The sequence below is a fragment of the Actinia tenebrosa genome, unplaced genomic scaffold (assembly GCF_029948245.1).
Source record: "Actinia tenebrosa isolate PJP-AT-01 unplaced genomic scaffold, QUT_ActTen_1.0 PGA_scaffold8__29_contigs__length_14323225, whole genome shotgun sequence".
Lineage (NCBI taxonomy): Eukaryota > Metazoa > Cnidaria > Anthozoa > Actiniaria > Actiniidae > Actinia > Actinia tenebrosa.
Window position 1 is genome coordinate 10,592,256 of NW_028292585.1, and position 21,100 is coordinate 10,613,355.

The window sequence follows — 21,100 nt, forward strand, 5'->3', positions numbered from 1 at the left end:
TTCCTTGTATTTGGAAATATGCTAAGGTCATAGCCCTGTTTATAACTGGAGATAGAACTGATGCCACCAACTATCGACCCATCTCTATTCTTTTGACTTTGAGTAAAATCCTTGAAAGAGCTGTCCACCTGCAACTCTACAAACACCTGAGTGCAAACAATCTACTTTCTCAACTGCATTAGCCAGCCTTGCAGATGACATTCTACGTAACATGGATAACGGTAAACTATGTGGAGCTGTCTTCTCGGATCTGTCAAAAGCCTTTGACACAGTAAACCACACGATTCTAATGAATAAGCTATCTTCAGCTGGTGTTCGTGACAACGATCTCAAATGGTTTGACTCTTACTTGTCATCAAGATACTTACGCACTACTTGTGACTTAGAAGTATCACAGCCATTACCATGCAACATTGGTGTACCTCAGGAAGTATCCTTGGGCCTCTACTGTTCATCATCTACGTCAACGATCTTCCGGATGTTGTCCGCCATTCTCAAGTATCCAGTCTTTTACTATTTCTCCTCCTCAGTTCCTGACATAGAAGATAAGCTCAATGAAGATCTCAAGCTGGTTGGTGATTGGTTTAAGATTAATCATTTGACCCTGAATGCAACCAAAATTAAAGCCATGCTGTTTGGAAGCAAGACTGAGAAAGACCAACATCTCCACCATCTCCATACAGGTTCTACTCAAAGACATCGAGAGAGTTCAAGAATTCAAGTACCTTGGGGTGGTCTTTTCCAGCAATATATCTTGGTCTGCTCATGTTGAAAAACAGATGACCAAAATCAACAAACGCCTTGGTCTCCTGAAGCGAATCAAACATCTTTTGCCTAAATTCGCTAGACTATTGTACTTCAACAGCTTGGTCCTACCGCTTTTTGATTATAGTGATATTGTTTGGGGAGATAAAGATAATATCACGCTTATGGAATCTCTTCAAACCCTGCACAACAAAGCGGCCAAGATCATCCTGGATCGTCCTCCACACTCCTCAGCATCTGATGCTCGGAAAGAATGTATGTAAAATATGTTCAAATGTTAAAACAGATTATATGTTGCAATCAATAGACGTCACTTCCGGTAATAGCTCTTTTTGATGGCTCGTAGAATCCTGGAGGTTGTTTTGATCTCTTGTTTTCTGGTTTGATGTCGTGAAAATAGTCAAATACAATAGTTTGAGGACTTATTTTGATATGTTTTGACTTAGCATCCGCTAGTTGCTCCTCAGTCAACTGCTTGTTTGCCCCCAGTCAACTCCAAAAAGTCACGTGATTGATAGTAAGCAATTATCATCAAATCCAAAGCTGAATAAGCTCAATGAGCATGGCTATAACACGAGGCATGGAAGCGAGTTTCGCTTACCACGACCCAAAACTAACTGGGGAAAACAAACAATGCAGTATCAAGCCATGAAAGAATGGAGCAATTTGAGTGACACACTTAAACAATGTTCTAAGATTAGCCATTTTAAATTGAATTTATTTTAAACTTGTAAACCTAAATAATTTGAACTTTTCATCTTTTACATTTTTACATAATAATGAAGTTGACTTTTAGTAACGAGCTGGTTTCGATATTCAACCTCCAAATTCTCTTTTTACATGTTATTGTAAAAATATCATATTTATCAGGACCTTCTCGAAAATCACATTTATAAGTGAAGAAGCTTCCTGTTAAAATATGAATGCAAATAAATAAAAGCAGGAATGCCAACAGGAGAATGCCAACAGGAGTTGGCATTACAATCAAATGCACTAAAATACGTCCACTTTTGGAGTATGCATCGCCTGTCTGGAGAGGAATTCCAAAATACATTACTGTACAGCAAGAGAATATTAAGTAAGAGAGCACATCTCCCATACATGGGTCTGTAACCATGAAAGTTTCTTCATATTCTCTTGTGTACAGTCAATTCAAAAAACGTATATATGTATATATGTGTATATATGTAGATAATTGTATGTCTTGTCCTCAGGATAGTTCAAAATGAACTTGGTAGCTCTACGTTGTACATTCTCGATCAGCCTGCGATGTTTTGCAGTGTATGGAGGCGTACTCTAGCTTGGGCCTCACCAACGAGCAAAATAGAAGTTTTCTTGTTCTTACATCAGTGATGTCTCTTCCGCAGATTCTTTTTACGAGGCCGAGTGTCTTATTGGCCTTGGCACACATGTCTTCGATGTGTTTGCCCGACGTCATGTCACTTGCGACAGTGACTCCAAGGTCTTCGATGTGGCTAGCTTGCTGGGGGTCCTAGTTACCAAGGTGGTACTGGTTGGTGTCGACTTCAGATCTTTTCTTTGATATGTGCAGGACTTCACATTTGGATGTGTTGAATGTCATTTTGGAATCAACACTCCAGCGGTGAACACAATCGATGTCGTCTTGGAGAGATTGCTGACATCCTATGTCTCGGTAAAGTTTCGAATCATCGGCGAAAACAGCAAATTTAAGTTTATGTAGGCAGTGAGAATAATAAATACCGCCAATCACCCAAATCAGATATTCATAAACACAAATGTAAATAAAACACAACCTCAGATCTAATGTTCAGTCTGCAATTAGGATTCCAACATCAAGAACAAATAGAGATATGAACTCGTTCATACCTAGGGCCACCAGGCTCATAAGTAAATATTTTTTAGGTATAGATATTACATATATCAATAATTTTTAACCCAATCTCGTACCCAGAGCCCACGTTCCTCATGGTCAGCACCGAGAAACGAGAGGCTCTGCTTGTAACCGAATTTTCAGTTGGCTTCCGGTCCTTGAATATCGGACCGGAAGATTCAACTGCGCATGCCTTAATCACAGGTAAGCTGATGTTTGAGTTGCCTTTGGGAATCAATTTTTGAACTTTTTAGCTTAAGTATAGTAGTTAAATTATTTATCCTTTGCCTTCTTAAAGTTTATTTAGTAAATTTTTCCCCCGGGTACTAATTGCTTGTGCTATTTTGTGAGTTTTTAACACGTTTTTTTGAGTTCAAATCATCACGACAAATGCAAGAGCGAGCGGCCGCCAACTCGAGTCGAACTAATCCTCTTGAAAAGTTGCTTAAATTCCAGTCTCCTTCTCATCTACTTCGTGTATGCGAATAATTGATTGTACCACATTCTAGCAAATTTTGAGTTCGATTCAAGCCAATTTAGTGCTTGAAAAATCCACTTATTTCCTGATATTTCCGAGTCTGCCATTTTATTTCCGAAACGACTTGTTTTTCCCCGGACCAATAAAAATGCTCAAAAAATCGGTTACAACAAGAGCCTCTCGTTTCTCGGTGCTGACCAGGAGGAACGTGGGCTCTGGGTACGAGATTGTTTTTAACCATGTAAATCCACCGTATATATTATTTAAGGTTGATAAATAAAGCTTATTATTATCATTAGAATGATTTCGTCTTATCTTTCGCGCTAGATACTCGTAAATCAGATTTTTCGTGTAAATAATGGCTTCTTTTTTTGAAAAACAATCTCAGGTGTATTGCACACAAGTTCGCTGTCAGTGTATTCCTCGATGGAAGAGTTTTTAATCGTATATCTACGGTTATCATGCAAAAAAAATGAACAAAAAAAAAAATAATTAAATTTTGTCTATTTTAATCCTGGACCAGCGACTTAAACCACCTCGTTAGGTGTCTTAATTTAATCCACGATTTGATCCTAGATTAACTCCAATTGTGCTTTAAACAACGGAATTTATTCCAAGATTAAACTTCGGTTAGGCTATATAGAGTGCTCACACTAAATCCGTGAAGCAAATACTAATTTTTAGCACTAAATAGTGATAATTAAACAATAGAAAACAAAGGATTCTGTATGAAATAGTACTAAATAGTATTATTTTATGTTCACGGTTTTAGTGCGTGCACTCTAATCCTAGATTAGCGCTAATCGAGCTTTTCGACAAACGGGCACAGAAAAACTCTTGTCGGTCTTACGATTTACATAACTCAATTTTTTGTTTTTTTTTACACGGGCAACCACTACAATTAAATCCCGTGGAAATGTGAGAAACGTGATTACTATGATTGGTGAAATTTGTTTTGAATCACGCGACCAGAGTAAAAGTCACGCTTGAAAGAGCAACTCTTTTTTGTTTAAAGTGCACATGAACCCTTCGACAATACTTTCAGTACTGATTCTACACGAAGTAAATAGTTGAATGGTAAAATATTTCTTGATTTGAGTGATGCGTTTCTAAGTTATGAAGGTTTATACTTCCAATATGCTAATGAGTGTGACGTCTATTAAGGCTTAATCAAATATACAAAATCGAACTGGTTCATAGAAACAGTATTTAAAAAGCATCATTATTTTACTCATGGTTTACATGAAAGCTATTTACAATTTTTATTTTCAAAATGGCCAGCATTTAGTATTACTAGTTACAACAAAAACACTCAAATACCTTACCTGACGTCATCATCATTAACATATTGGAAGTATAAACCTTCATAACTTAAAGACGCATCACTCAAATCAAGAAATATTTTACCAATCAACTATTTACTTTATGCAGAATCAGTACTGAAAGTATTGTCGAAGGGTTCATGTGCACTTTAAGGTTTTTTAACAGAGATTTTGTTACGAAATAGGCGCCTCATCTCTGTTTAGTCGTTAAAGGAAATGTAACGTTTACACTGCCATAATAATAATAATGATGATCAAGCTGATGTTGATGATGATGATGATGATGATGATATGATAAATGATGAAAAGACAAAAAAATTGTGTTTTTGGACCTCAACAATTGTAATTAATATATATCTGATGTTTATTAGCCGAGTTTTTGGGCTACCAACCCGTCTCGCTGTTAACACGATTAATAAAAGGACAGTCATTAGAACGGTCATGTCAACGGTTGCACTTTGCCCCTATCTCCATTTTTTAAAACAAAGTAACAAAGTCGTAATGAGACGTGGTCGTGGGTGTCTTGAGGATCGAATCGTGAACCAACTGAGCTAAATGTGCTTTTGTTTTCATAGATATGAACTCCACTACACAATCTAATATTATAACTCTTCCGACAAACTTCAATCCTTTAATAATGCTGTATATTTTGTGTGTGTTTCCTCTTCCACTATTAGATCGGTTTGATGAAGCAGTGATAGAAGAACGTAGGAGAGGTTCCCTCAATCTGCTGAATTTTGCAGCAAGCATACCACAACTAGCAAAAAGTCAATGTTTTCGAAACTTTTTTCAGGTAATTTGATTTAAAAATATATCGATCTGTTCTCTTAAGCTGGGTGTCTTTTTATTACTGTAGATCAACTCGTTTCTGTGTTTTATTTTTCAAGGGAGGTATTTATCAACGTAGTGCCTGCTCTCGTAGCTCTTCTAAAACGTCTAGTTTTTCAAGTGATGATGGTGACATAACAGAATCTCATATTGTCGACAAAGACGGCAAGTGTGCAACGACTCATGATTCAGATGAATCTCAAGGTACATGCAGTCATTTTGGTCGCGCTGTTTACGCGAATAATCCAGTTTTTGAGCCACTACTGACGTTCTTATGAGTAAATGCCATTCAACTCTGGAGCATCATATCAGGTTGCTCTAGTCACATAATATTTTAATACTACCCTGGGCTCGAGAGCTTCTAATTTTGATTCAGGGGGTTTTAACGAGCGAGCGCCGAACTGTTGTTAATTTGGCGAATTTGCAGTGTTAATGATTGGCGAATTTCAAACTTGACCACGACCGAATGTTTACGAAAATTACCAAAATGATTAACATACCTCGGCCTTTGGTAAGTTATTTGAAAAAAGAGTATAGGTATGTAAAATCCATCACGATATTTGGCATAAAATAACTGATATAAATCTCGCGTTCTGATCGGTTGGGAGTGCGTGGTTTATGAAAGCACACAGCACGCACACGCACTTTCATTTGCGTCATTCCTATCCAAAATAACGGTACACTTCTCTCGTGTTCCAACCTCCGAATTCTTCATGACTGCAGACCGCACGCGCGCAAGTTTTCTATTTTTTTAAATAAAGCATAGCTTAACCAATAAAACAGCTTTTTCCGTGCTCCGTTAAGGTGACTGCCTACTTTTTTTTTTTTTAATATTAAACTTTGTTTTAAAACTTTGATTTTCCGAATTAAAATTTAATGTTGATTCCAAATCTGGAAAGAAAAATTGGTGTCCGAGCTTGTTTTGGAGATAATCAGCATTTAATATTAGCCTACGCGCGATCTTTTGGAGTAAAAATTGCGCCACCGGAAGTGATTAGAAAAAATTAAGATTCATAAAATAATAGTTATTTGCAGACTCTATGATTGCACGAATGAAGGTTAGTCAATCATTCTACTAAAATACGTGGATATGTTCGACAAAAAGACAAAGAGATACATAGTTTCGGTGCTCTTAAAAAATCTCATAAAGTCGAAAATTCCCCACAAAAATCTATTTTTTCATGTGTTAGAACATTTAACTTTTTCTAAAATGTTGATTTCTAGAATTTCCTAGATTTTTAGGAGTTTATTCAAATAAGCTATTAAAAAATAGAGTCCCTTGCAAAATTTGTGGATTTTGCCCTGTTGAAGCTCAAAGCGCGTATGGTTCTTCAATAGAATCTTGTAGATTTTTCAGCGGTTTTTGAGCGCGCGCACATCGTGGGCTCAAATCGAACGTTCAAAAGTAGGCAGTCACCTTAAGTACACCTTTTGCTGTTCATTAACAGAAAATGTACATTCATTTGTGCCAATAGTTGTATCAATAACGTGTAATGTACTTTCATCAACACCACAAGTAACATCATTAGCGCGAATCAGCTTGCGATAACGATATTTGAATATGCGTGTACATTCATAGGCATCAATGGACAATCAATAGCTCGTTTGTACATTCATATGCGCGGAATGTATTTTATTGTGCGCGAAATTCAACTTCAATAACACCAAATGACAGACAATTGCATTTATGGACAATCATTTACCCAAAAGTGAAAATTCATTAGTTCTATTAGCATAATAATTGACAATCTATAACGCGCTTGGACAATCATGAGGGTCAACGTTATATTCTATAGCGTGGTTCGACAAACATTTGCATGATTCGAATAAACAATAAGAGAAATAAAACAATCATTAGCGTTTTTTTTTAAAATCACTTTAATACATATAAAAAACTCAAAAAAACTGCCTCCATAATAGCGGCTGCGTAGGAGAATAGCAATTAGCTCACTTAAAGCAGCAATTAAAGCCGACATCAGCCGTCCAGAGATCCAACAACATACGAACTATTGGGCTGAGGCAAGACGACAAGGGATTGCTCTAGGTCTCTACAGAAAGCAGTTGCTAATGGAAGGGTTCCAGAGAAATTTGGCAACCATCACTATCGCTAAATGTGATCAGTGGTTCAGATATATGCAAACGTATTTGCCACGATGTATAAATGGCGAAGAAATTGAAGGCTAAAATAGTTTTTTTTTAAAATCGCTAATGATTGTTTTATTTCTCTTATTGTTCATTCGAATCATGCAAATGTTTGTCGAACCACGCTATAGAATATAACGTTGACCCTCATGATTGTCCAAACGCGTTATAGATTGTCAATGATTATGCTAATAGCACTAATGAATTTTCACTTTTGGGTAAATGATTGTCCATAAATGCAATTGTCTGTCATTTGGTGATATTGGAGTTGAATTTCGCGCACAAGAAAATACAATCCGCGCTTATGAATGTGCAAACGCGTTATTGATTGTCCATTGATGCCTATGAATGTACACGCATATTCAATTATTGTTATTGAAAGTTGATCCGCGCTAATGATGTTACTTGTGGTGTTGATGAAAGTACGTTACACGTTATTGATACAACTATTGGCACGCATGAATGTACATTTTCTGTTAATGAACGGCAAAAGGTGTAATAATATTGCATTGTATTGTAACGCCATACCGCATATAGCTGTTAAGTTTGCTTTATTTTACCGTATATAGCCTATGCCAGATATTTTTATACTGATTGCAAAGTTAGGTTGTGATCATTTTGTATTTTTCCGTCTTGATTTTCTTAAGAATTGTGTACTTCTTTTATGTATCTGTTTACAGGCTATCTTGAGCTCGGTGGCGTTTGGTTGTGTAAGCAGCCGTCTCTTGTGGAAGGATTAGACAAAACCGAAACAAATGTCGATGAAACAATTTATGAGCAGAGTACTGATCTTGTTGAAAGCCAGATATCAGCAGACACTCCTAGTTTTATTAGAAGGTCTTTGTCTGTGGAGGAGGGTGAGGAAGACGTATTTGGAAAGAAGGAAGTTGAAAATAGTAAAGAAATAAGTTGGGATTTAGATGGCGAAGACGGTCAAATATTAAGAAGGACAACTACATGGCTTCAAAGAGCTATATCGTTATGCAGCGAGGGTGATGACATTGAAACTTTGGCATGCGAAGCAGAAAATGATGAATACGTTAAGGAATTAAATTTCCCCAAACCATTTGCTGTTCTTGAGAGTGATTGTGTAGGAAATTCCGTTATTAATGTACAACAAATATTGAATACAAACAGAGGTAGTGGTATTGAATCGAAGAGAGAAACAGTGACACAAGAGCCAACGGAAATCCTAAGCGAATATCGAGGAAACCAGAAAACTAAATATGAGCCCTGTGAGCCATACAACTCGCCCAAGAGTACGTCAAATCAAGAGGATCCTGGTGACTTTTCTGTAGTATCGAAAGAAAACCAAAAGGAGACAACACCTTGTAGATTCCATCCACAGGACATCAGTTTTTTGTCGGATAGCACAGGAGATGATTATCTTTTAGCAGCGGCGAAAGTCGTACGTCAGGCATTGAACTTTGAACTAGATGGACAGTACGAGGAAGCATTTCACCTGTACAAGAAGTGTGTTAGTTTGCTATTGAGCGGGGTACAAGGTGAGCCTTTTCCTCATACAATTGTTGATCTAACTATTTCATCTAACAGAGCATATCTTAGCCGGGCCTCTTAGCGCTATAATTTAAGACTTGCGTTTTCTAATTTCTTTAGGGGAAAAAGATGCAAAACGCCGAGACGCAGTTCGTCGTAAGACAGCGCAATATCTTTTGAAGGCTGAAGCTCTTTATACGGCATGCGTTCAGGAATCAAAGGTTGTTTTTCTTATTTATATTATGTTTTGCGAGCCGCCTATATAAGCCCGTATTGTCGGCTCAGAATTACCTTGCGATAGGAAAATCGCCACAAAAAACTGGTTGCGATTTTGACGGATTTCTTTTACGGTTTTATTATTGACGGCGAAGGTTAATTTCGAGTCTTCAGAATTTTGGCGATATTAAAGCTAGAAAAATCTAATAAATTCATGTTGAACTCGTGGGGTTTTAAAGGGCTCAAATAGCACTAACCTAACGGGCTTGTGCTATTTTGAATTATTTGGAAAACCACTCATTTATCCCAAATTCCGCTCGAAACCATTTGATTTCATATATTAATCTTATGTATAATGTAAAAAATATTAGCGGCCTGACCAGGGGACTCAGTGGTGAAAGTCGAGCGTTTTACAGCTACACCGCCCTTGCCATCATAAAAAAGCTCTTGTCGTTCAGGTTTGTTTGTTTTATGTGTTGACATGCTTTTATTTCATGTTCTCAAAAGGAACTTTCTGAGAATACGTTTAGAAGATTAAACGCCGTAAGGGAAGATAGCAATCATCATCAAGAAGTACCCAGTCAGCTTCAACTGGCTAACTATTCGGTGATTGGTATCGTTGGAAAGGTTGGTACATAAACGCGACCGAAATCTCTTGGTTGACAATAGCAATATTCAGTTAGTATTTTAGTACTAACTGAATATTTAAGATTAAATATCAAATATTAGAAATGTCAAATTAAATGTCAAATGTTTGTTCGTAGAAGATTTTCAGTTGTGGCTACTGCTTCTTGAGAAGCGGTTTCATTATGCCATCAGTTATTTCCCTTCGCAAACCTATTAACTGGATATAATGTGCTTGGATTATCCTAGATTCTAACAGTGTATTTTATGTCAAGATTTTTTAAATATTTAGCCTATTACGGCCGAAAATCAAAAAGTGTTATTTTCAGTTTTTGGCTTTTTTCTCCTCATCCTCAGGTTACGATTTTTCTTAAATTTTCTGAATCTTATTATCGAGTAGTAATGCAGCCTGTGTATAAATTTGGATGGAAAGTCTTGGGCAGAAAAAAGTTATGACGGCGCTTGAAAATTGGATCCTAAATTTGAAGCATATAAGGCCCCGTCCACATTATGCCGGATAAATTTGAATCCGAACTTTTATTTATTCGGTTAGGCCTATCGTCCACACTAGTCCGGGCGAATCCGGAACAATTCTTCACCGAAAACGAATTTTTTCGAATCTCTTCAGAGTGGAACAATTTGTAAATACCGGCTAGCCGTATTAGTGTGGACGGAGAACATTTTGTATCCGAAATTTTTCGAATACGATACACAGTAATATACAGTTTTTTAATTCAAACGTGGGACGTTTGTCACAACTGTGTATTACCATGCTTCGGGAGTAAATCGGAAATCGGCCAAGCGAGATTAGACCGTGCATGATTTTGAAGAAATTGGTGTTATGGTTATTAGCAAACAATAGAATTCCCAGAGCATCAAATCGTTGGGAAACGATCAATGTTTTCTGCATTTCTCGTTTGCTTGAGACCGCTTTAAATGAGTTCAATAGTCTTGCAATTTTGTGTAATATTAGTTTAAGTTCTAATTTGTATCCTGGCTTAGTTTTGAGAGAAATTATCAGCGAATATTAGAATAATGGAAGATCTAGTAAGATTGACTAGAAAACTGCGATGAAAAGTGCGCATCAAATGTTTACCTCTTCTTATGCACTATACGTTTTCACAAAATCGCAGAAGTCGATTACCTTCAAAATGTTCAAAACTATATAGCTCTAAAATATTAATTTTGGCCGTATCGAATCTATTGTTTAGTTTTGAAGTAGATTATGCTTTATATTTAAAGAATCTCGAATATCTCATAATTAGCTAGATAGATTTTTGAAAAAATCCCTACAAATGGAGGCATCTAGTATATAATTATGTGGTACGAAGCATTTTAACGAAAACAAATATTTCATCATAATCACGTGTTATGACATCCGGTCTCATTAAAAACTGCATCAAACATTAATTCAATCTTTATGTGACTTATGTGCAAAAAAGATTTGCAATCGGATAAAACACGTTTATGTACTAGCGTTCCAAACGTGGAAGGTAGCGGTCAAGCGTGAGGGGGTCAAGCCACCTTAAGGTGACTGCCTACTTTTGGAAAAGGATTTAAACCTTTTTTAAAACTTCGATTTTCCGAATTGAAATTTAATGCTCATTCCAAATCTGGAAAGAAAAATTTGGTGTCCCGAGCTTGTTTTCGAGGTCATCAGCATTTAAAGGAAGACTACGCGCGAGCTTTTTGATCAAAACTTGCGCCACCGGAAGTGATTAGAAAAAATTAAGATTCATAAGATAATAGTTATTTGCAGACTATATGATTGCGCGATTAACGGCTAGTCAATCATTCTGCAATAATACATAGATATTTTCGACAAAAAGACAAAGAGATATATTGATATTTTGTTTTAATATTTTGTAATTTCGGTGCTTTTAAGAAATCTAATAAAATCGAACAAAAATCCTTACAAAAATCTATTTTTTTGTCATGTGTTAGAAATGTAAACTTTATCTAAAATGATGATATAACCGAAATTTTTAAGGGTTTTTTTCAAATGAGCTATTAAAAAATATACAGTCCCGTGCAAAATTTGAGGGTTTTGCCCTGTTGAAGCTCAAAACACGTATGGTTCTTCAATAAAATCTTGTATATTTTTCAGTGGTTTTTGAGCACGCGCACATCGTAGGCTCAAATTGAACGCTCAAAAGTAGGCAGTCACCTTAATTTTTTGTGGTTGAGTCAAAAAATATATAACTTTAAGATTCTTCTGTATTTTTACCCCAAATTCTCTAAAACATCTCAAGTCCAATGCATTACACGAATAACACCAAATCATCATTTACAAATGCAACACAGAAATTCACCGTTTTTCTTCTTAAAACGTTAACGATATTTAAATCTACCGAAAGGATAGTAGAATCTTTTTTAAGACAAGTTCAAATGTGTTTTACAGTCGTTTGAACACAAAAAATATGCTCGCAATTCAGAACACATCGATCGGGCAGAGTTATCATACCCACAAATGATTGATGAATTCCTTTCTGGTAGTTTTGATTTCTGGTTTGTAGACGTCGATTAATACCCCGTTCACTCTAATGCGTTTTTCGTTTGAAAACGCAGACATTTCAACTAAAACGCTCGAAAACGATGAGCGTGTTCATCGAAAACGCAGTTTCAAAGACTGTAGATATAAAATGACAGTTCTGCGACACGGGCCCAGCCGGATCATGCGGATTCGTTGCGGACAATCGATTAGATGCGGATTTTCCACTCGGTCGCCTTCGGATCTTGGATTTCGGATTCATAGGGTTTTGAGATCATCTTCAATTTTTAGATTAATAGAGGATGACGTCATTTTTTATCATTCAAGGCAGGAGGGAATTTTTTCTCTCATCGTATTCAATTTGCGTGACAGCTCGATTTGTTATTCCTAATTTATTGTATGTCTACGGATTGTTTTTTTTTTTTGTTCTCATTATCTTCTCATCTGCCTGATTGCCAGTTGGATTCAACTCAGTGCAACTGTCGCTGCGATATATGCAAATAATGAATAAACGTCATGCATCATGAGAAGTTTGATTATATTATATTTATTTCGATTTGTGAGAAATGTTTGACAATATTTTAGTCATACTCGAAATTTTCTAAGTCGCCCAAAATCGTAAATTATGACCTCGATTCTGCGGTTTGCGGTTTCTCTGGTCGGGTAGAAGATCATGCAGACAATGATTATCATCAGACGTGAATTTGTTAAACTTGCTTTATCGTTCATCATATTATGTGTAATATATTGTCGAGGTTCGCTGAATGCAGTAGGACCACAAGTGTTATTCACTCAAGTTTCTTTATTTTGCATATAACAGTTTAGTTATTGCTTTTGAACACGGTTACAACTGCTTAGAAATTTTCCCACTTCGGCAAGGACTTCGCGATTGCTCTCAATCGTTGTGAACGTCATGGAGGCTTTACTACATCTTTACATTTATGAGCATCTTGATAACTTATCCACTTGACTGGTTTTTCTTTACTTGGTGGTAGAGTGGGTAAGAAATCTGGTGGGGGTGGTAGATATTTTGCTTTGGGAGTGCTGAAGGATGCAGTAGGAGAGGGTTGATCAAAACTAGTAGTGGGTTTTAATGGAGTGGGAGGAACCTCGGTTAAAAGCTGAGGATTTCGCTCGACTGGGTTCGAAAGAAGGGGTCCTAATTTTCGACGTTAACCGCTCTAGATAGGAAGGGGTCTTAGGTTTGGGCGTTACATCGAATAAGAACAGATCTCTTCCCTGAAGACCTATCAGTCACAGGATTCTAAAAATATCAAGATACGAAAAAGACGAGAATCCTTGCTACATGATGGACTTTTCACAATCCTCCTTGCCTGTTACCAACGACTCTTACAACCCCAACAGATGAACCTACGTCACTGAGAATGGGACAATTCAAAAAAGTCATTGGGTAGGATTCGGTATGCCTCCTTCGTATTTTTACAGTGTTTTGGAAACGGGCGAGACCTTTTCAAGTTGTCATAAAAATAAAGCCTACAAGGAATGGATGGTCAAGAAAATAGAAAACAATGAACCTTTTAAAATGATTTTAGATTAAATTAAAGAAACAGGTATGCTAAAGTGAAATAAATTATTAATTTTATTCAGCATAAACTAGAATCTACACTAGAATCTAAACTAGATTCTTCACTAGAATCTACACTAGAATCTACACTAGAATCTACACTAGATTCTACACTAGAATCTACACTAGATTCTACACTAGAATCTACACTAGATTCTACACTAGAATCTACACTAGATCTACTTATCTACATTACAAACTTATATCCACACTTGAATCTTATATCTACACTTGAAGACTAGAATTCCTGCGCTTGCCAAACTGGATTCGCATAAATAGCGCTCCCTAAAGGAATTCGCCTCATTCTTCGAAAGACGCACGATGACACGGCCCTGCCCTATTTGCGAAAAGCAGCAAAAGAATTTATACACTCATTTGAGTCGAACTCATAAGTTGGACAATTCGCAACGAAAGTATTGGATCGGTCAAGAACAAATGCGAAAAAGCAGTCATCGGTACACTCCGTATACCCATTGCCTCAAAATGTTGAAGATCACACGAAATGTGACAGGTTTCAGTTACCCCATCCCTTCACAGCCATTGTGGCAGGGATGACCGGTTCCGGAAAAGCGGTATGGGTTCAGAATTTGCTCGAAAATGCAACACAAGTGATCAGTCCTCCGCGACAGCGCATCGTATGGAGTTATGCTCAGTGGCAATCTGCTTACGACCAAATGATGAAAACCATTCCCGGGATCGAGATCGTAAAAGGCATACCGCACGACCTGGATGAATCGTTAAATAACTTAGCTCCTCAATACATGAATGACATCTTCTGTTATGTCAAAGACGTCCATAATAGAAATACACGTAGTTCTATAAATGACAATTTATATATTCCAAATGCTCATAAGAAATCACTTAGGGTTACTGGCTCATTACTGTGGAATTCTTTAGATTTAGAAACGCGCAATTCACTCTCCCTTAAGGAGTTCAGAAAGAAATATTGGAGCAGCAGGTCTGCCACATGATCATAATTTTAAATTCTTTTTTAGTTATTTAATTTATAATTATTTGATTAATTTCAATTTTTACATATTCTGAGCATTGGACTGCGGGGCAGTCCCTGCTTTTTTTGCGGACCGTCCGTTGGGGCGAATTCACCACTCTGCGGATGGTTTGTGTGAGGGTGGGGACTGTTTTGCAGTCTATTTGCACTTGGATTTTTTGATGGTGGTAGGATTCAGGGCTGGTATGGGATTATATTTATTCACTTTTATACTTAATATTTATATTTATGGGTAAATAGTAACTAAATGGGGTTGGGTCAGGCTAGGGTTGTTTTTTGGGATAATATTAAATCTACTAGATATTTTATAAATATATATTATTAGCTTGCTTTTACATTGTATTTTATATCTTTAGGAAGGCACTTTGTAAACCAGTCTATGACTGAAAGTTTAAACCTTCGTTAAATAAAGCTTTTAATATTATTATTATTATTATTATTATTATTATTATTATGAAGATGATTATTTTAACCCTAAGATCAATAATTTGATTGTGATTGACGACCAAATGACAGAGACGTCCAATGATAAGAGAATCATGAACTTATTCACGAAAGGATCTCATCATCGAAACCTGAGTGTCATTTTTCTTATGCAGAGTCTTTACTTTCAAGGAAAAATTATGCGCACCTTGAGTCTGAATGCTGCATACCTCGTTCTTTTTAAAAACCCAAGAGATAAACTACAAATGATGACTTTGGGAAAGCAGATGTATCCAGGCAAGACAGAACAGTTCATTCAAAAGTACGAGGCCGCTGTACAACGCCCTTATGGATATCTTTTCGTGGATCTGAAGCCAAACACACCAGAAGAATGCACACTCAGAACTAATGTTCTCCCCAATGATCAGACTGCTTTCCAGCCGAATCCTACAACAACATTATCACAGTATGGTGGAGAGTATGATGCCCCTATGACATCCATGGCTAACTATTTCGAACCTCAAATTTATTTACAACCACCCATACTCAAAACAATACAGAATTTAAAGGAGCAGATGGATAACATTCTTATGGAACCCAATGTTCCCGCGGAACTGAAGATCAAAGAATACACTAGACTCTACAATCGATACATCAATCTACAACAGCAACTTCAAAGCACTGTTGTATACAGATCCCAGCAGGAAACCATGCTACCGCCCTTGACAAGTCAGAGTCTTTCTATGCCATCCCCTAGTCTTACGACTCCAGAAAACGTTCCCTCTACAAGTCGCGCCAGCGATAGTGGCTATGTAACGCCCAAACCCAAGACCCCTTCCTTTCTAGAGCGGTTAACGTCGAAAATTAGGACCCCTTCTTTCGAACCCAGTCGAGCGAAATCCTCAGCTTTTAACCGAGGTTCCTCCCACTCCATCCTTCAGCACTCCCAAAGCAAATACCCTACCACCCCCACCAGATTTCTTATCCACTCCACCACCAAGTAAAGAAAAACCAGTCAAGTGGATAAGTTATCAAGATGCTCATAAATATAAAGATGTAGTAAAGCCTCCATGACGTTCACAACGATTGAGAGCAATCGCGAAGTCCTTGCCGAAGTGGGAAAATTTCTAAGCAGTTGTAACCGTGTTCAAAAGCAATAACTAAACTGTTATATGCAAAATAAAGAAACTTGAGTGAAAAACACTTGTGGTCCTACTGCATTCAGCGAACCTCGACAATATATTACACATAATATGATGAACGATAAAGCAAGTTTAACAAATTCACGTCTGATGATAATCATTGTCTGCATGATCCTTCTACCCGACCAGAGAAACCGCAAACTGCAGAATCGAGGTCATAATTTACGATTTTGGGCGACTTAGAAAATTTCGAGTATGACTAAAATATTGTCAAACATTTCTCACAAATCGAAATAAATATAATATAATCAAACTTCTCATGATGCATGACGTTTATTCATTATTTGCATATATCGCAGCGACAGTTGCACTGAGTTGAATCCAACTGGCAATCAGGCAGATGAGAAGATAATGAGAACAAAAAAAAAAACAATCCGTAGACATACAATAAATTAGGAATAACAAATCGAGCTGTCACGCAAATTGAATACGATGAGAGAAAAAATTCCCTCCTGCCTTGAATGATAAAAAATGACGTCATCCTCTATTAATCTAAAAATTGAAGATGATCTCAAAACCCTATGAATCCGAAATCCAAGATCCGAAGGCGACCGAGTGGAAAATCCGCATCTAATCGATTGTCCGCAACGAATCCGCATGATCCGGCTGGGCCCGTGGCGCAGAACTGTCATTTTATATCTACTTTTCAAAACAAATAATATGGCGGATGAGCACATTTTTATGTTGCTGACTTGTTTAATCGCTTGTTTGGAATGAAATATTGCTTTGTTCAACTTTCTGTTGGCAACACATAAAAGAAGAATATCCATTCTTCACGATGTTAGACTCGGGCAGCTAAGCCGTATCAAAGGCCGAGGAGATTTTGGATTCGACCAGAACGAGCGCGTAGTGTGACAAACACCGCGGGCGCTGTTCGACCGGGCATGCGCAGATTGATGCATTACGTCACCAAGAGACATGTATGCGTTTTCGAGCGTTTTAGTGTGGACAGTCGAAAACGATATGACGCTAGTGTAGACGCGAAGCAATCGATGCGTTTTCGGCAAACAAAAACCGAGCCTTTAGATAAAGCATTAGTGTGGACGGGGTCTAAGGCATAACCATGTTTTTAACTATGGTTTCATCAAAAACACAAGTAATATTATCGAAGTAAAAAAAATAATTATTGCAAGACAAGTATACTTTTGTATTCTTATCAGAATAAGATTAATTGTGGGATCCGATTTAGATGAATACGAGAACACTGGCGGTGAAAATATTAGTCTTTATTTCTTCGTCCTTTTGACTAAAATATCGCATGTGATCTCTACGTTCAACTACGTTTCTCCTACGTTTCCCTTACATTTCACCTACGGTTCTAAAAGGTTACAGAAATCCTATTACTATAAATTCGCACTATATAAGCAATAACATACATCGTGGTGGTCGTCTCCAGATCCCAGCGTTAGCGAATTCCCCAGAGCGCTTTTTCGTTAAACTATCAACTATTTTCGTGATCTCTCCTCCGGTTGGCGAACACTAACGATGGAAACGTTATATTTACATCGACCAGGTTCGTAATATCAATTTGAAGTTGGATTTCACGGCTAAATTTCTCAATCCATTTACAACAATTGACCTAATTCACTATGACGTTACTGCTTGTTTATGTAGGGGATAGAATCGCCAAATCCAATAGAAAATTCAACGAAATTTTCTCCTAGCGAAACAGTTTAATATAAAATGGCCTGGTTTTCAGATATAATATGTGTTTGTCATGAAGCTATTTAGCTATTTATGAAAGATTATTAATTGTTATTTGTGTACTCATTGTTTTATACTTTTTCGCGTCTTCCACGGGTTTTAGAACAATTTTCGGTGAATTTGCGTTGATTTGACCCCGTCCGACGACCATGATCTTTTGCGTTTAAACAATAGATTATTTAAGATTGTTTTGATGTGACGTCATAGTGAATTAGGGCATTTTCTTAAGCGCAGAAACCAACCACAGGTTTCCAAAAATATAAATAGTGTTCTTTCGTAGAGGACCTTCTAAGTATTTTGACATTTCATAGAGTATAGTATATGTAGTAACGGATTATAAAAGAGAAATGTCTAAACTATGTTTGTTCCATGCTTTTGCTTTTATGCCCAGTGCAAAACAAGGGAATTACCTTAATCACCGAAGTAATAACTTTTATAATCTATTTCATCATCATCATCATCATCATCATCATCATCATCAGCATCAGCATCAGCAGTAGTAGTTGTAGCGGTAGTGGTAGTGGTAGTAGTAATATAATATGTAATAGGACTCCAAGCTGTCCAATTTGGCAGTCAGAGGAATTTTTCGAGTCTAATCATTTCTTGATTGGGGAGCATGAAATCCCATTACCTATTAATTATATAGCTGCCTAATGAATTCCATATCAACGAGACCTGTCCAATTAATAATGGTAATTTAACTTAGTGGAGTGCATACCGCGTAGCGGGAGTGCGATTTGTAATTGCAAGTTTGATTTCAGACCAAAATTGCACGACACGATCGAAGTGAATGAATTAAGCGCATTTCTTTTGTTTTACGATGATTGTTGCTGCAGTGGGTTAAACACAGACCAAAAACAATAGCATTAAGCTCAGAGTGATTAGCAGAGTTAAAGTGCCGAGCAACTGCTTTAGATAAATCTTTCTTGCGAATGTCGTAAAGGTGGTCAAACAAAAGAAATGCGCTTAATTCATTCACTTGGCACCGTTAATCCCCACGGGATGAACGAACGCTTCGCTTATAATTAAGTTATTTCCCACCTATTGTTGTTTTCGATCCTTTTGTTTTCCTTTGTTAAATGGCTTGCTTTTTTCTTATTGGTTTGTTTTCTCTCTCCTCTACTATATAAACATCTCTCTTACTCTTACTTTCTATTGACTCCGACGAAGGACTAACGTCCGAAACGTCAGTTACTATTTTCACTACGGTGTATAACTTATCATTCTAAGATAACATATTCTTCTAATTATGATTTATATAGCGCCCTTTAATATGTGGATATAATAAAAGGCGCTATACATGGAGTTGTGAATGACAGATTGCTTTATGCAATTTACAAGCATGAGAGATGGTTAGTATGAAGTGTAGGCATTGAGGGTGGTCACTGCCAGGGATTCTCTTTACATCCTCAGTGGTTCTTTTATGTCCCCCATTTTTACTGTAGGTTAGGAAGGGTTAGGAGACAGGGCCTACGGTTTAAAGTCCTTGTCCGAGAAGACTTGAAGGTCTAACCATTTGCAGATATTATTACAAAGGCAGCACCTTCTCCTCAGTTATTTTAAAACCCTCAGTGTTGGTCCGGCCGAGGCTTGAACCACGACCTCCCGCACAACAGACCGACGCTCTTACCAACTGAGCTAACCGGGTGGCGGTTAATTTTACTGGAGTTATGACTATTTGTGTACAAGTACAACTTCCAAATAAAACTCAAATTTTCCCGCCGGTGCCGACACGCGTCACAACCGTGTTTGCACAGGGAAATGCAAACACGGCTCTCGGCCAATCACAGCACGCATACTATCTGAATTATTTTATAAAAGTAAATGATTCTTAATACATGTAATGCCTTTTGGTCCTATATAAATTCATTTTTGAATTGAAAGTGTTGATTTTCAAAATGAGAATCATTGCTCGATCAGTATAAACAACTCCTCTTGACAATGTGTTTGAATCGACTGCTTGTAGATTGTAAGTCATGTCGGTTTAACTGGAAAAAAAAACGTCTTTTTCAAAAAAATATTTCAAAATGGATATAATAAAGTGGTAATTGAACTTCGATCGTGTCGTGCAATTTTGGTCTGAAATCAAACTTGCCATTACAAATCGCACTCCCGCTACGCGGTACGCACTCCACTAAGTTAAATTACCATTATTAATTGGACAGGTCTCGTTGATATGGAATTCATTAGGCAGCTATATAATTAATAGGTAATGGGATTTCATGCTCCCCAATTCAAGATTTAATGCTGATTTTTCGTAAGGCTCATCCGCAATACTTGGAAATAGGTATGTGAAAACTTCAAGGCAATTCATTCAATGGTAATGTTTCTACAGTGCGATGTTTCATATGCTTCAAATTTTGGATCGAATTTACAAGCGGCGTCATAACTTTTTTCTGCCCAAGACTTTCCATCCAAATTTATACACAGGCTGCAATAGTACTAGATGATAAGATTCTGAAAATTTCAGAAAAATCGTAAATACAATATATAATAAAATTGTCCAAAATTCGCTCTGAATTAGTTTGCTTCCACATTAAATAGCAAGACAACCCTGCCCAAAAGGGTTGAACTGGCTGTTGTCCATACAGCCAATGCTCACTGCTTGTATTTTACGATTTCTGTTCAACATGTTAAGATCACACTGTTGCCGAGAAAACAGCAAAAATCAAAGGTTGTTTAGTCCTTCGGTTGTCCTTAAGAAGTCACGTAGCTCAGCAAAAATCTTCTTCTTAAGAAAGACATTTTTAATGACTGTATTTTCGATGTGTTTTATGCTTTAAAGACTGAAAAGGAAACTACTTTCCACGCTCAATCGCCATGAAGTCACATTCAAAAGATGCCGATTGCATTTTCCCCCACTGCTTTTCGCTGTAATATCTTCAACTTTATTAAGCAGTTACTTTACAAAGATGCTTTTGCCAATTTTAAGTGCTCAGTTGGTCTTTTTAAGTGCTTTTTA

General features: G+C 37.1%; 2 protein-coding genes across 3 annotated transcripts in view; both read left to right on the forward strand.

The window, feature by feature from the left end:
- The window catches only part of LOC116298443 (ribosomal protein S6 kinase-like 1), a 104,034-nt gene that overhangs the window by 26,090 nt on the left and 56,844 nt on the right, over window positions 1-21,100 (forward strand). For both annotated transcript variants that reach the window (XM_089024170.1, XM_089024171.1), the window contains exons 4-8: window positions 5,095-5,210; window positions 5,305-5,449; window positions 8,068-8,892; window positions 9,005-9,105; window positions 9,608-9,727. In XM_089024170.1, the coding sequence (XP_088880296.1) occupies window positions 5,095-5,210; window positions 5,305-5,449; window positions 8,068-8,892; window positions 9,005-9,105; window positions 9,608-9,727 (1,307 nt within the window). The remainder of the gene's footprint in view (window positions 1-5,094; window positions 5,211-5,304; window positions 5,450-8,067; window positions 8,893-9,004; window positions 9,106-9,607; window positions 9,728-21,100) is intronic.
- On the forward strand, window positions 212-1,829 carry LOC148905154 (uncharacterized). Its single transcript, XM_089023952.1, has 3 exons — window positions 212-571; window positions 684-1,024; window positions 1,233-1,829. The coding sequence occupies exons 1-3, from the start codon at window positions 212-214 to the stop codon at window positions 1,489-1,491; spliced, it is 960 nt and encodes a 319-aa protein (XP_088880078.1). The 3' UTR covers window positions 1,492-1,829.

Excerpts from the sequence above, each read along its gene's own strand:
- LOC148905154 (XM_089023952.1), top strand. The coding sequence starts at position 212 with ATGGATAACGGTAAACTATGTGGAGCTGTCTTCTCGGATCTGTCAAAA. Across the intron at positions 572-683 it reads TCAATGAAGATCTCAAGCTG|GTTCTACTCAAAGACATCGA; the intron begins GTTGGTGATTGG and ends ATCTCCATACAG. Across the intron at positions 1,025-1,232 it reads GATGCTCGGAAAGAATGTAT|TCAACTGCTTGTTTGCCCCC; the intron begins GTAAAATATGTT and ends GTTGCTCCTCAG.